At 49.3% G+C, this 14,228-nt stretch overlaps 3 protein-coding genes across 3 annotated transcripts; 2 read left to right on the top strand and 1 right to left on the bottom strand.

Moving 5' to 3' along the window:
- Positions 1 to 2,183: 2,183 nt before the first annotated feature.
- On the bottom strand, positions 2,184 to 6,596 carry LOC108121687 (N-acetylneuraminate (7)9-O-acetyltransferase). Its single transcript, XM_017235959.3, has 5 exons — positions 6,064 to 6,596; positions 5,513 to 5,609; positions 4,304 to 5,441; positions 3,441 to 4,245; positions 2,184 to 3,387 (listed from the first exon to the last, which is right to left on the bottom strand). The coding sequence occupies exons 1-5, from the start codon at positions 6,338 to 6,340 to the stop codon at positions 3,077 to 3,079; spliced, it is 2,628 nt and encodes an 875-aa protein (XP_017091448.2). The 5' UTR covers positions 6,341 to 6,596; the 3' UTR covers positions 2,184 to 3,076.
- Positions 6,597 to 7,070: 474 nt separating this feature from the next.
- On the top strand, positions 7,071 to 10,305 carry Glos (Gaulos). The gene is made up of 3 exons (XM_017235958.3): positions 7,071 to 7,274; positions 7,333 to 9,561; positions 9,645 to 10,305. Exons 1-3 carry the CDS (start codon positions 7,157 to 7,159, stop codon positions 10,118 to 10,120), a joined length of 2,823 nt encoding a protein of 940 aa, XP_017091447.2. The 5' UTR covers positions 7,071 to 7,156; the 3' UTR covers positions 10,121 to 10,305.
- Positions 10,306 to 10,511: 206 nt separating this feature from the next.
- Positions 10,512 to 13,227, top strand: p115 (General vesicular transport factor p115). The gene has a single exon (XM_017235960.3). The coding sequence runs from the start codon at positions 10,617 to 10,619 to the stop codon at positions 13,107 to 13,109; it is 2,493 nt and encodes an 830-aa protein (XP_017091449.2). The 5' UTR covers positions 10,512 to 10,616; the 3' UTR covers positions 13,110 to 13,227.
- Positions 13,228 to 14,228: the final 1,001 nt, after the last annotated feature.

Below are 14,228 nucleotides of genomic sequence, written 5' to 3'. Positions count from 1 at the left end.
CGCCAACAACATAATAATGGCAAAGGAATTGAATTTGTGTCCTGTGTCCAGGCTCCCTTACCTTTCAAAGCTAGTATACTGTTGGATAGATAGGAGCTTCCCTCCTCCTCTCTCTGGTGTCTTCTTGCCTTAGTCCTTAGTTGGAGTGTCCTGCCCAAAACTGGATATGGAGCTGGACTGGCAATGGGTTCGGATTCAAGTCAAATCCCGGATTCAGAGTCATTTTTAGTTTTCAGAGTGTGGATATCTTAAGATCTTTTTAGATGAGTCTTAGATATAATGTCTTAAACACGATCCAAGTTGGGATCTTTAGAATCTTGCTTTTGGTTTAGGGTTTGACTTATACACTTATTAATTAAATTGATATTTTTATTTTTAGATTATAATATTGATTAGTTTGTTTGGATAGAGTATGTTCTTGGTTTGATAGGATTTTGAATATAAGCTCGAATTATTGTGGATTCTCAAATCTTATAGCTACACTTAAATCTTTCTATGTATATATGTAGCTTTGATATATGTATTTACACAAGTTTATGTCCTTAAAAGTTTATATACTTTGATGTGGAACCAGAATTACTTGAATAAAAGTTTAAATTTGATTTTTTTGCTTGATTCACTTCACAAAGTTGATCCTTTTCCCGGTGGTTAGCGCTGGGACCTCCTCGCTCCTTCGATCTCTCCGACTTCCTGGATATCCTGGATTTTATGATATTCTTTTCGATATTCACTGTCTCTCTCTAGACGTATAACATATGTATGTATCTGATATTTCAACTGATATGTCTACTGCGAAAACAAGAAAAAATAGACAAAAAAAAAACAAACTCATTGGGGGTCACAATTTCGAACTATATCACAAAGGACGCGCACTGCCACAGGATAAGAACACAATTACAGGTGAAGGGAGCTAAGGGAGCTACGAGCCGTCGGGCGGGAAACACTTCCTTGGCACTTCACGCTGTCCAACAACAAGATTTTTAAATGAAAAACAACAATCCCAGTAGCAGGAGCAACAGCCACGCCATTCACCCGTTCCCCGCTCCATCTTCTGGCGTGTGATTTTTTTGTGTCAAGCTTCGAATAATTTCAACAGCGGCGTCCTCCGCACTTTTTGGCGCTCAACGCTCAGCCTAGGAGGTGGAGAGGTGGCGCTTGGGTGCTCCATCTGCTCCTGCTACTGGTTCTAGTTCTTAGTCCTCCTGGTGGTGGAGTGCCAACGAACCTATTCCACGCAACGTTCGGCCGCTAACTGCTAGCCGCCAGCGCCGAGTACCGTTATTTAAGCCGTTCGCCGGCAGCCCGAAGGCGGCAAAGCTTCGTTCGCCTGTGCAGCGTTGAAAGCTCTCTGACCTGGTTGGCGGCCAGGAAATCGAAAGCTTCGCTGCCAGTGGGGCGAGGGTGAGGTGAGGGGTGGACAAGCCACTTGTTGCCAGGCTAGGGGAGCTTTTTGGGCCGATCGTTGACAACTTTCAAGCGCCACCATTATGTTGTGGTCGAACCTCAGAAATAATATGAAATTGTGGCGGTAAGCTCGCCATCTTTTTGTTTTAACTGTTTATTAAGAATACCGTTAAAAGGAAAACAATTGCAATTTAACTGCATCCCCCCACCTTGCCTGCCACAATCCTTAAAACCAAAAACCTTTTCCAATTGAACTAGACAAGCTTCTGTTTGTGATGCGAATTAAGTCCTTCATTAACCGAGAGTGTCTCTGCTTGTGTGTGTGTGTAAATATGTGCACACGTTTACCTGAGAGTGTGTGCGAAGGATAATGAGGCCTCCTTTGCTCTTCCTTGCGCTGTCTTTCGCGTCCCCTGTCTCTGTCTCACTCCAACTCTGCTTGAAATGTTTGCAATGCACCTGTACACTGAACGAAAATGGTAGGCAAAAATATAATATTATAAATAAAAATAAAAATAAAAACCAACTCTTTCATCTAAGATTTAGTATTAGAGGGGGATGGGGAATAATTTTAATTTTATATCACTCATACGCCATGTTGTCTGAGATTATCTCTGTGCATTTCCTGTGCTTTTGGCTTGTCAATTAGAGGTGCCTACACCTGACACTTGGGAATGTGCCCGGTTCAGTGGCCGCAGTCCAAAGTTTCCGCAGGCTGTGGCCCGGAAAAGTGTGACAAATTTTCCCGCCAGAGGCCTGGGCCGGAACAGTGCCCGACATGAGTTTATATCCATTGATTTATTGACTTGATTTATACATACATTTGGTAGCTGCTGTGTATGTGTGGGGAAGAGTAAGTGAGTTGGTGTGGGTGACTTTAAGTATTTGTGCATAATTCCGTTAAAGCTACGATTAATCCTAGATTGTAGATCGATTCGCGTATATATATATATGTATATATGTATATATCCATAATAGTAAGGTGACACTTCTACTTGAATGTGTGAATACAGTGCGTTTCAGAACCATAAGAATATTGCCGGTTATGGTTAAGTTAAAGCCTTTATGCTGAAGAGATTTTTAAAAGTACTAAGGCATCTATTGCATAGATACAAATATTGGATTAAGGCAGTTATGAGCATATTGCAATTGACAAATAAAATCAAAAATTGACAAATAATATAATCACAAGTATAATCATCTGTTCCACTATCCGAGAGTATGATACAATTTCTATATACTTTTTCCACTTGGTCTCTGATCTGGTATGGACATGGAACGGACTCGTAATCGAATCTAATCTGGCTTAGCTTAAATGGAGAAGTTTATTATTAAGTAGGTTGGGTTTTCCCGTTTCGGGATTGGCTACACTTTATGGCTTACAGCTATGATTCGCACTATATACCTAGAGTGGGTCGCTCCCCTCAAGATCCAAAAATAAATAGGGTTAAGTGTGTGCCTTGGAAGCTTGTAAAAAAAAAAATAAAATATATATAAAAAATGTAAAAGGTTTCTTAAGGTATTCGTCAGATGACTAATCTTCGTCTCGAAAAATAATCAGAAAACCAACTAGTGTGACCCCATTCTGAAGCACACTAGGGGTTCACTTTCGCCAGAGGGATCTGTTTGTAAAATACTTGGGTTCGCCAGCTGGGCGGATCAGGATCAGAGCCTAGAACATTCCGTCGGATCGGGCCACGGGTATGAGCACAATGAGGAAGATGACAAAGTTTCGCATCACCAGCCGCCAGTCGTTGGGCACTGCATAGGGCAGGATGATCTGGGTGAGGCGGTGCACCTCGTGGGAGGCGCACACGAAGATGAACGACGTGATGATCATGTTCAGCGTGGGGGAGCCGGGCAGCAGGACGAGGACACCGTGGCGGTCGGCAGCCAGCCAAATGTGGTACTGGCACACGAACAGCTCCAGAGAAATCCGGCCGAACCAGGCGAAGAAGGCGGAGTAGCGCGTCCGCAGGATACCTGTAATCCAAGCAATATATCAAGGGCACTTCTCCTCTACCTCAGAAACTCACCTGAAATGTTGCGGAGCACCACATAGCCCACAATCGGGATGAAGAGGATGTAGGAGTGGATCTCCTCGCAGTTTTGCACGTTGCGACACAGGAAGGAGAAGGCCGTGTAGACGCCGACGCCCAGGAGCGCCAGCAGGGTCACCGAGATGGAGGTCCTCCGCGAGAACAGGTTGCCGTGGTTATTGTCGTCAAAGACATTGTACTTCTGGGCGATGTGGAAGCAGGCGGCGTAGATCATCCCAAAGGCCACAGTGTAGCGATCGAGCTTCCACTGGTGCCACCACTCGTGCAGATCATCGTCCGTGGTCACGAACAGGGCCTTCCACGGTCGCGTCACGAAGATGCGCTCGAAGAACACCTCCGACATGAAGAGCACCGTGATCCCGCCGAGGCAGCCGATGCATTTGCACACGAGGTAGAGGTAGTGCAGCGGATTGGCGTCCACCGAGGCGGAGGATATCCGTGGCGGCAGAGCCAGCACGAAGTAGACGACGCACAGCCAAAAGGAGAGGAGCGGCACGAAGTAGTAGAACTGGTAGGGCCGGTTCATGCAGAAGCAGAGCAGCACGCTGAGGAAGTTCGCGCGGAACATGGCCTGGAAGAAGCGGACGAACAGGGATCCGCTGCTGCCCGTGTGCCACAGGTGAGTGAAGTGCGTGTACCCGGTGAGGAAGAAGTAGCCGGATATGAGCAGCTTGATGTGCATGTGGATGGGCAGGACGCGCTGCGCACCGGTCATGTAGTAGATCAGCACCACCAGCAGGATCCAGCCGCGCAGCTCATCCGTTTGGTCGCGGTTCAGGACCTGTGGATCCAAAATGTTAACATCTAAAGGCATTTCAGGAGTATTCTGGAGGACCTACCTTGGTAAACCTGGAGTCTTCGGTGAAGAAGAGCCCCAAGGCGAAGACGTAGCCCACTGGGATCCAGAAACTGTACTCCGAGTAGTACTTGTTCTCCTTCATAAAGAAATTGGTGCGGTCGCAGAGGTAGAAGTAGGCCAGGATCAGACCCAGGAGCGACAGAGCCACCATGGGAGTGCCGTAGTCGGTTATCAGAGCCGACAGGGCGTTGCCAGGAGCGCCTCGCGTGCGTCCTCCTCCCTCCTGCTGCTGCGAATGCGACTGGTGCTGCTGGAGCGGCACATAGAGCGTGTGGCCTCGCAGGTGGAGCACCCAGCGGCGAAGACACATGCCGCAGACGAGGGCCATGCAGACACCGAACATGGCGTACGCCACAATCTGGAGCGTAGTGTGCGGCTCGGAGCTGCTGCAGCAGGTGCCATCGTTGTAGTTCATGTAATCGTTGCAGTACATATTCCACAGAAGCTGCACCTCCAGCCGCTGGCCGTGTGCACACAGCTGGTGGCCATCGACAGCGTTGTCCAGCAGCCCGTTGGCGATGTGCCACGCCGACTCCCAGACACTGGCCTCTGTGTATCGGAAAACGCCTCGTGCCACATGGTTCAGCCTGTCAATGTGCTCGTTCTGCAAGAGCTTCCAGCTGGCGGGCAGCTTTTCCTCGTCCACGCGGTCCGCCAGCTTCCAGAGGACTCGCGACGTCTGGGCCACCAGCCGGTGGAACGGGGCCACGAGCAGTGTCAAGTTGGCGGCGTACTGGCGCAGTACGTCCTCAGTGGTGTTGCCGGCCAGCAGGCCAGAGTAGGTGAAGCCGACCACGTAGACGGAGGAGAGCTGCTTCTCGGCCTCCAGGTGATAGAGTCGCTCCACTAGCGCCGGATTGACCTCTTCGGCCCTAATGTACTGGGCCAGCATGTGCAGCTTCTTGTCCTCGAAACGCGCCGAGCTGTCCGCCACAGAGGCATTGTTGTCGTCATCCTGCTGCTCCGGCTGCTGGGCGGCCAGTTCGTCCGCGGCGAGCGGCAGACGCAGCTGCTCCACGAAGCGCTCGTACAGCAGCCGGACACTGTCGTCGCCGATGAAGACGAAGTTGTTCTTGTTGTCGAAAAAGGCCAAGTACCGTAAACATCGCCGCGTGTCGCTGTGGAATAGATTGGATGCGGATGAGTCACAGAACGTATGGCATGGCATGTTTTCGAAGTGATTACTCACGTGAGGGAGTACTTGTGCACCATGCAGCCATACGGCTGCCATTCGTTGTCGCCCTTGAAGCGGCCCTTGGAGAGCAACCACTGACAGGAGTCGCTGCCTGAAAATCCGGAGCAAACCAGGACAAATCAATACCGGTTGGATGGAGCCGAAGTAGGAGAGGGAATCGGCGCCTATCTGGGGCGCCCTAAAGCCCCAACTGATAATATTCATGGGATTTTGTTTACTCAACTCTTTGCCTAAAAAATTCCCAAACAAAACTGTAATATTCCAATATACTATCTATAAAAAATACAACCGTTAGTTGAATCTAATTCTTTGCCCACCAAGATGGAAGTCTACAACAAAACTTTCATTTTAAATCATTATTTGGGGGGGAAAATTTTTGATAAAAAAAAGCAGATATATGCAGATATAGATTGTAAAAAATGAGATAACCTAATTCTTGTCTTTCACATTACTTCAAGGAAATCCCTACAATGGCGGTACAGTGGAGACTTTTCTTATAGGTACAAGCTTTTAGTTCCCGGGATGAGAGACCAAGTAATACCCACCGTAGTTCCAGTTGAGGAGGCCGTGGTAAACAATGAATCCGAGAACCAGGAGGAGGGCCACCTTTTTGGCGTTGGTGGCATTTAGCTGTTCGATGAACAGGTCCGCCTTGGTGGGCAATCTCTGGCCACCGCCAGTGCCACCAATGCAGATGCCGCCGAACTCGGGTCCACTTGCTCCGCCGGCTGCGCCTGCTGCAGCGCCAGCTCCTGCTCCACCTGGGCCTCCTCCGCCTGGCACGCCGTCGTTACCGCCAGCACGCAAATCGCGAAGCTCCATTTTTGTCGCCCGTCTGCCGCCGCCGCCGTCCTTGCCGCTCCTGTTCGCCTGCTCTCTTTCGCCCGCTCTCTCTCGCTCGCAAAGTGTGCACTAGCAGGTGGACTATTGCATGGTCTTGTTCCAGTTTAGGTGGCTTCCGGGATTTCCGTTTTTTTTCCACGGCTAGCTAGCTTTTTTGGGTGCGCTTTGGTTTTCGCTTCGCCCGCTATCTGTGAGTCGCCGTCTATCGCCGCGCCCGCCTCCCACAAATCGATGGTCCGTCAGCTGATTTCCCGCCCTCTCCCGCTTCCACCCTCGCGCCAATAAGCTCATACCAGCTGGCGCCGACGCTTGGCGGGAATTACCTTTTCATTCGAATTTCCCGCCACTAATAATAAGCTTCCTATAAGGAAGTCCCCAACTAAAACTTGAGTTCGAACAGGTCCTAACGCCATTTTAAAACGATTTTAAAACATGAACTAAAAATAGAATCCAAATAGAAACCTTTTTAAACATTTTTTAAAAACTTGTTTTCTTTCAATCAGATATAGAAGCTCTTCCCCGCATTTTATCAGTCGCATTTTGAATGTTGAACATTTTGGAACAAAGGCATTCCAAAAAAACAAAAATAATAAAGTTTATTTTTGTAATTAATTTAAAAATATTCAATTAGAACTTCGTGCTTCGTGGTGAGTCTGGAGTAATCGATAGTGAAATTCTTATCGGCCAGGTCCCACCACTAGGGACGCTTGTCAAAATCAAGTTCTTTTTCGATTGAGCGGCGCTAAGAATAAATCTTGGAAAAAAGGAAGTAGGAATCTATCATTGGAAGTCAGGATGGTAGTTATAAAGCAGTATCCCCTGGATAACTGCCAGCTGTTTTATGATGTAAAATTAGAACTGGAGAGTTATTCAGAAGCAACGAAGGATTTGAGTTCTATAATATATTTCGGAGGTAAGTCGGCTTTTTGTGAATTTTTTGTTGTTGGTACCTTAAAGTGGAAATTCTGTAGGAAATGAAACGCATGTTTCGGAAGTGTGCCAACGAGTGTTTTCTTGCCTGGCGGAGGACGAACTTATCGTTGAAATCCCACATGAATTCCGTCCGATGGAAATGGTCAGGGAGTGTTCATGTCCTGAGGCGAAGAATGACTATCGCGGGCTGTTCGTCTTGCTACTAGTAAACACTGCCACAGAGATTCCATCTGGGGAAGCCACATGGGGCATGACGTGCGTTCATCTGGTGGCACAGCTTCCTATGATGCCACAGTTTCTTACCGTAGCCATATACCTGCGCTGCGCCATGGCAGATGTCCTCGAGGAGTTTCTTTCATGCGGCCCCCGTTGGGTCACAATTCAATATTTTGAGACCCTTAACCAGGTTCTGGGCAAACTTTGCAAAGACCGCATGGACATCATTCCTCATCTATGGTCCTGTGTCCGAGCTGCTGGCGAATCCATCGTGTTTTACAACATCCCGGAAGCCAATAAGGTGCTAATCCGTCATATTGCGGGCCTTTTACAACAATATTTGATCGACAGCCAGGATATCTTGAATGAAATTCACCCGGATAGGCGCAGCAAATACCTGGCTGAGGCAATGTCTGAAATAATGAGTGTCATTATAAGGGCCCTCGATGAGAAAGCTGTGGGTCGCGAGCCGCCACCGTATTTTGAATTCTACAGAGAATTAAGCATCGATCTTATCTCGTCCTATGACCCAGATCCAAGGCCTGATCTGCGCCGCTTTGCCAATGTGCTGTTGGATGCCCTCCAGCGCATACTACAGTTGGTGAGCGTAAACGTTTACATGGACTGGGTGGACCTCAAATCGCCCCGACTCCTGTACAATTATCAGGAGCTTATATGCGACCAGGTAACACAGTTGCTCGATATATTGAAAAAGCCGGAAAACTCTGAACTGGCCATTCACTCGGTTTGTGCGCAACTAAAGCCATTTACGGGAAACGTCAAGTCCTTGACGGAACGTCTCGCCGAACTGACTATTGGTGATTTGCTCGTATACCTTGATGGTGAAGGGAAGGAAGAACCCTCCGAAGAAGGCAAGATTGCAGGTCTGAACGAGCTCTTCACCCGCTCGATCGCCTTTGGCAACGAGGAGTGCGTGTGGACTATGAATAGCCACTTGCATCTGTTGAACATGGAACACGGTCGCCAGATACTTCACTATCTCAGTCAGGTCGTGCTTGCCAGGAAGGCCGAAAAAATGGCGCAATTATCTAACGTGATGGACGCCGCTCAAGGCGATACTTCCGAAACAATCACTGAATACTCGCCGGATCTCACGGACGAAGAGGAGGAGTACGAACCGCTCATTCGCCTCATTTTGCATCCGATCTTTGATAATTGCTCCAAGAAAGAAAAGGTCTTGATGCTCGAGATGCGCGACGAACTTCGAGTCACCGAATTTTTCGACTTTGAATCCAGCGGCCACACTAACAAGCGCATTAGGTTCTTTAACCAGCTGGAGATGAATGGCGACTTTCCCATGACCGACTTCCTGTTGCTATGCTACGAGAAGCCAGATGAGACCTGGGTGGATCTGGCCCGACTAGCCATGACCCACGAAAAATATGCATTGATGTTCTGGCGCATGGCTTCTCTTTGCTCGCGGCATTCCGTGAATTACATGGAACTCTGCGCCCAAAAGCTGTTATTAGATGAGCGCTTGCTTCTGAAGCCCAACGCTCAGAAATTCTTGTTAGCCCTGTACTTTCACAAGCCCATCCTGAACGGATTGAGATACACATCTGGTCACAAATACTTTGTGAACCTTAATGGCGAAAAGTTTTCATACCGCAAGGAGAATTTAAATTGGGGCGTTACCGCGTACCTGAGCTACTGCGGCATGGCTCTCGATACGTTCGGATCAGGGAGCAACCCTAATTACCAAGCTCTAGAATGCATCCTCAATTTGCTCATGCAGCTGAACACCGCCGAGGTGCTTCTACAAGAGGCCAGTCGCGAACAGCTCCGAAATATAGAGCGGGACAGTTCTGTAACTCCCCAGGTCCTAGAAGAGGCCAGAAACTATGCTGAAATGCACGCCAACATGCGAGGATTGCGTGTCCGCCACTTGGAACTCATCACCAAAATGATGGGCTGCATGGACCAGCTGCGCTGGAATCTCTCCACCTTCGACCCGGACCGAGTCCGGATCCTTGGCACCGCTGTAAAGTACTGGAAGCAAAGCATGCCCATTGAGATGTATGTCGACGAAGGTAAGTGTTGGAATACCGCCATCTTTTTGGCAGAGAGATCGAAATACATTCCATAATTAATTTTATTATCGCTTATCCCCCAGAATTGCGCCGGAAAATAGCCGAGGTGGTCTTGACCCTTAAACATTCGGAGGTGTATGCAGCCGAAGAGCTGAAGGTGCAGTCCCCAAACTATCTGAAGGAATTTATAGTTCTGGTTACCCAATCTTCTGCCGAGGAGGCCACCCTACTCTTCGGTCGCTGCCTTGAGGCCGGCAAAGACCAGGCCATTTGGAGCTTGCTGAGCAAGGTAGTGCAGCAAGTTGATTGCGCCACCGCATATGGGGCTTTCAGCTTCCTTTTCCGTCGCTACATGATCGCCTTCCGTAAGCACCATTTCCGTCGTACCAACAAGAAGAAGTTCCATCTCGACAGCCTATTGGCCATTGTGGCTGTGTCCCCGCCGCCGGTTCGCCAAGAGACCTGTAAACTGGTCGATAAGTTGTTCCTCTGCAAGCCACGCCAGCGTGCCATCCGCGCCGCCCGCACCAAGCATGCCAAGAAGGCCAGTCCTTATTAAAAACGTAACAGAAAGACTTTCTGATCGCCACAAGGGAATAGTATTTAATATTTATAACAGAACCGACGTGTGATTTTGGTAGCTATGATTATGATTACCAAGTAAATAATCCGAAATAAACTATTTCCTAGCCCAAGTATTAATAAGATACTCATAGCTAAGTGTTATAACAAGAATGATACAATGATAACAATGATACTCAGGAATTATCGAATAAAGCATTTGTTAAAAAAAAATATACACTTTATTTTTTATTAAAAAGTTAATATTCTTGCAACTAAAAATTTATTTCTTCAGCAATTTAATTAATTTGTTTTAATTTAAAATCCGATAAAATGAGGAATCGCCAATCGATAACAGCCGATTCGGCCTATCGCCCCACACCCACCACCAATAGTCAATAAATAAATTGACGTGTCAGAAGTGGATGCAGGCGCTGCCCTGGAGACCCTGGGAACTGGTACTGGCTGCTGGACACTGACCGAAAACCGGAGGCATGGAGTTCCTAAAGAGCGGCATCAAGACGGTGCTGGGCAGCACGGAGCCGGGCCAGCAGCCGAGTGCTGCCGAGACGGTGGAGAAACTGGTGGACCGCGTCTATTCCTCCACTCTGCTAGAGGACCGGCGCGACGCGTGTCGGGCCCTGAAGGCGCTCTCCCGCAAATACCGCATCGAGGTTGGCGCCCAGGGAATGCCACCCCTGGTGCAGGTGCTGCAAAACGACGGCCAGGATGCGGAGATCATTAGCTATGCCTTGGACACGCTGTGCAATGTGGTGACTAGCGAGGAGTTCGATGAGGAGGCAGACAACCCAACGGTGTCTGTCAACGTGGGCGAGCAGTTTACAGAGATGTTCATCAAGACGCCGGAGCATGTGACCCTGGTCATGGGCTACCTGGAGGAGTACGATTTTAGGGTGCGCCGGGCTGCCATCCAGTTGATCACGTCGCTCATCTCGAACAAGACGCGCGAGCTGCAGGACCTCATCCTGGTCAGCCCCATGGGCGTGTCCAAGCTGATGGATCTGCTCACCGACAGCCGCGAGGTGATCCGCAACGACGTCCTCCTTTTGCTGATCGAGCTCACCAAGGGCAACTCCAACATCCAGAAGATCGTGGCCTTCGAAAACGCCTTCGACCGACTGTTCGAGATAGTGCGCGAGGAGGGCTGCTCCGACGGCGGCATCGTGGTGGAGGACTGCCTCATACTGCTCCTCAACCTGCTGAAGAACAACTCGAGCAACCAGCAGTTCTTCAAGGAGGGCAGCTACATCCAGCGTCTAGCTCCCATGTTTGAGCTCTCGCCCGACACAGAGGAGGCCGGCTGGTCGCCCCAAAAGGTCTCCAACTTTCACTGCCTCCTGCAGGTGGTCCGTGCCTTGGTCACGCCCAGCAACCAACAGCAGGTGGTGGCCGCCTGTCAGCGGGTGATGCAAAAGTCCCGCCTGCTCCATGCACTCTGTGACATCCTGATGAGCAGCGGCGTCCCGGCCGACATACTGACGGAAACAATCAACGCCGTCGCTGAGGTGGTCCGCGGTGACCGTGAAAACCAGGAGGAGCTTGGCCGGGTGATGGCGCCAAGCAGTCCCCCACGCCCTGCCATTGTGGTCCTGCTCATGTCCATGATCAACGAGAAGCAACTGCTGGCCCTGCGCTGTGCCGTGCTCTACTGCTTCGAGTGCTTCCTGTTCCGGAACTCGGATGGCCAGCGGGCCGTGGTTCAGACTCTGCTGCCGTCTAGCGCCTCCGATGTGAGCGCCCTATCTACGGGCCAGCTCCTGTGCACCGGACTCTTCTCCACAGACGCCCTGGCCAACTGGTTCTCGGCCGTGGCCTTGATGCACTCCCTCGTGGAGAACGTGGCCCTCAAGGAGGAACTACTTCGTGTGCTGCTAGCCACTCCGGGAGGCCAGAAGCCCATCACCCTGCTAGAGCAGTGCACCAATCTGATGCAGCAGGAGCGCTATCGCCTCCAGAGCAAGGTGGGCCTGCTGATGCTGCTCAGCCTGTGGCTGGCTCATTGCCCGGGTGCCGTCAAAGCCTTGCTGGAGACTCAGGGAACCATGGCCTACCTGACCGCCCAGCTGTGCTCCAACGAGCACGACGAGCGCGAGTTTCTCGTCCAGGGCATGTGCGCCTTCCTCATGGGCCTGTGCATTCAGTTCAACGACAATTCTCTTGCCGGCCAGAAGCGCGACGACATCAGCCAGCTGATCATCAAGCGGATCGGCCAGGAGAGCTTCTGCAGCAAGCTGGCCGAGGTGTCGCGCCACGAAGCCTACAGCCGGGCTTGCAAGCAGGCCCAGATCAGGGCCAAGTCCGCCGGAGAGCTGCTGCTCGACTTTGAGTACTGCAAGTTGTACAAAGGCTTGGAGGCGCTGATAGCCAAGCTGGTGAGCGGATTCGACGTGGACGGGATAGAGTTGACCGAACTAACCCTCAGCTCGGAGGCCTCGGCCCTGGTCGCCCAGTACAAGGGCATTATCCGGGGCATGGACGGCCAAATCCGGACACTGCAGGACGAGGCGAAGGAGCTGGAGCAGGAAAACAACGAGCTGAAGGCGACGCTTCAGGACGAGCAAGCGCTGAAGGCTCAACTCTTGGATCAGAACACTCTGCTCAAGGCGCAATTGAGCGCCGCGGGTCAGCCGGTTCAACCACAGACCGACGGAGCGCCTGCAACGGTACAGACCACACCAGCAGCCAGCGAGGAGGAACTGAATGCGGCCCGCTACCAGGCCAATATGTACTTCGCCGAGAATATTCGGCTGACGAAGGAGCTGGAAACCCTCCGGCAGCAACTGGCTGCGGAAAAGCAGCGTGCGGATGCGGCACAGGAATCTCTGACCGCCACACAAAAGGACCAGGAGGACCTGCTCGAACTACTGGCCGACCAAGAAGCCAAGCTGACGAGATACGAGACCGAAGGCTCGCCCAACCAAGTTCCCAGTTCCCACGCCCAGGACCAGGTTCCCAGTCTGAGATAAGAGGCCCGATCCGGCCCCTGCAAGCTGCTGCCCGACTGCCCCAGGAATCTTCTCCTCCAAGCATCTTATATACACATTCTATTTGTTATTTATATACTACGTACCGATGAATATATATATCTAGATACAAGTTTAAACAAGTTTGGGTGCTTGGCGGGAAGTTTACCAATCAAAAAGAGACAGTCTCCTGCTATCCATCTCTTTCTGTTTTGAGGGCCATTGTCTATATCTTCTTCAATCCGATTCTGGATCGACTTACACCGATCGATTTATCTTTTAATTCTCCACCAATCTACATCAAAATCTGAAAACAAATTTTTTGATCGATTTTTTTCAAAATTTTTCTGATGGTATCCCTACAAAAATGGGGATATTCGAATTTAGCCCCCTGCGATGTCCATATCTTCTCCAATTTTCATCCGATTATTGATCGGCTTACACCAGTCGATTAATATTTCGATTCTCCACTAATCTGCATCAAAATCTGACAACAAATTTACTAACACCAATCGATTAGTATTTCGATTCTCCACAAATCTGCATCAAAATCTGAGACAACATTTTTGGATCGATTTTTTTCAAAATTTTTCGTAAGGTACCCCTTCAAAAATTCACATTTTCGAATTTTGTCCCCTGCAATGACCATATCATCTCCAATTTTCATCCGATTATTGATCGGCTTACACCAATCGATTAATATTTCGATTCTTCTCCACTAATCTGCATCAAAATCTGACAACAAATTTTTGGATCGATTTTTTTCAAAATTTTGCTGATGGTACCCCTACAAAAATGCAGATATTCGTATTTTGCCCCCTGCGATGTCCATATCTTCTCTAATTTTCATCCGATTATTGATCGGCTTACACCAGTCGATTAATATTTCGATTCTCCACTAATCTGCATCAAAATATGACAACAAATTTTTGGATGGATTTTTTTCAAAATTTTTCTGAAGGTATACCTTCAAAAATGCAGATATTCAAATTTTGCCCCCTGCGATGTCCATATCTTCTCCAATTTTCATCCGATTATTGATCGGCTTACACCAGTCGATTAATATTTCGATTCTCCACTAATCTGCATCAAAATCTGACAACAAATTTTTGGATCGATTTT

Source organism: Drosophila bipectinata, chromosome XL (genome assembly GCF_030179905.1).
Source record: "Drosophila bipectinata strain 14024-0381.07 chromosome XL, DbipHiC1v2, whole genome shotgun sequence".
NCBI classification, from domain to species: Eukaryota; Metazoa; Arthropoda; class Insecta; order Diptera; family Drosophilidae; genus Drosophila; species Drosophila bipectinata.
This window is presented reverse-complemented; position numbering and strand designations above follow the sequence as displayed.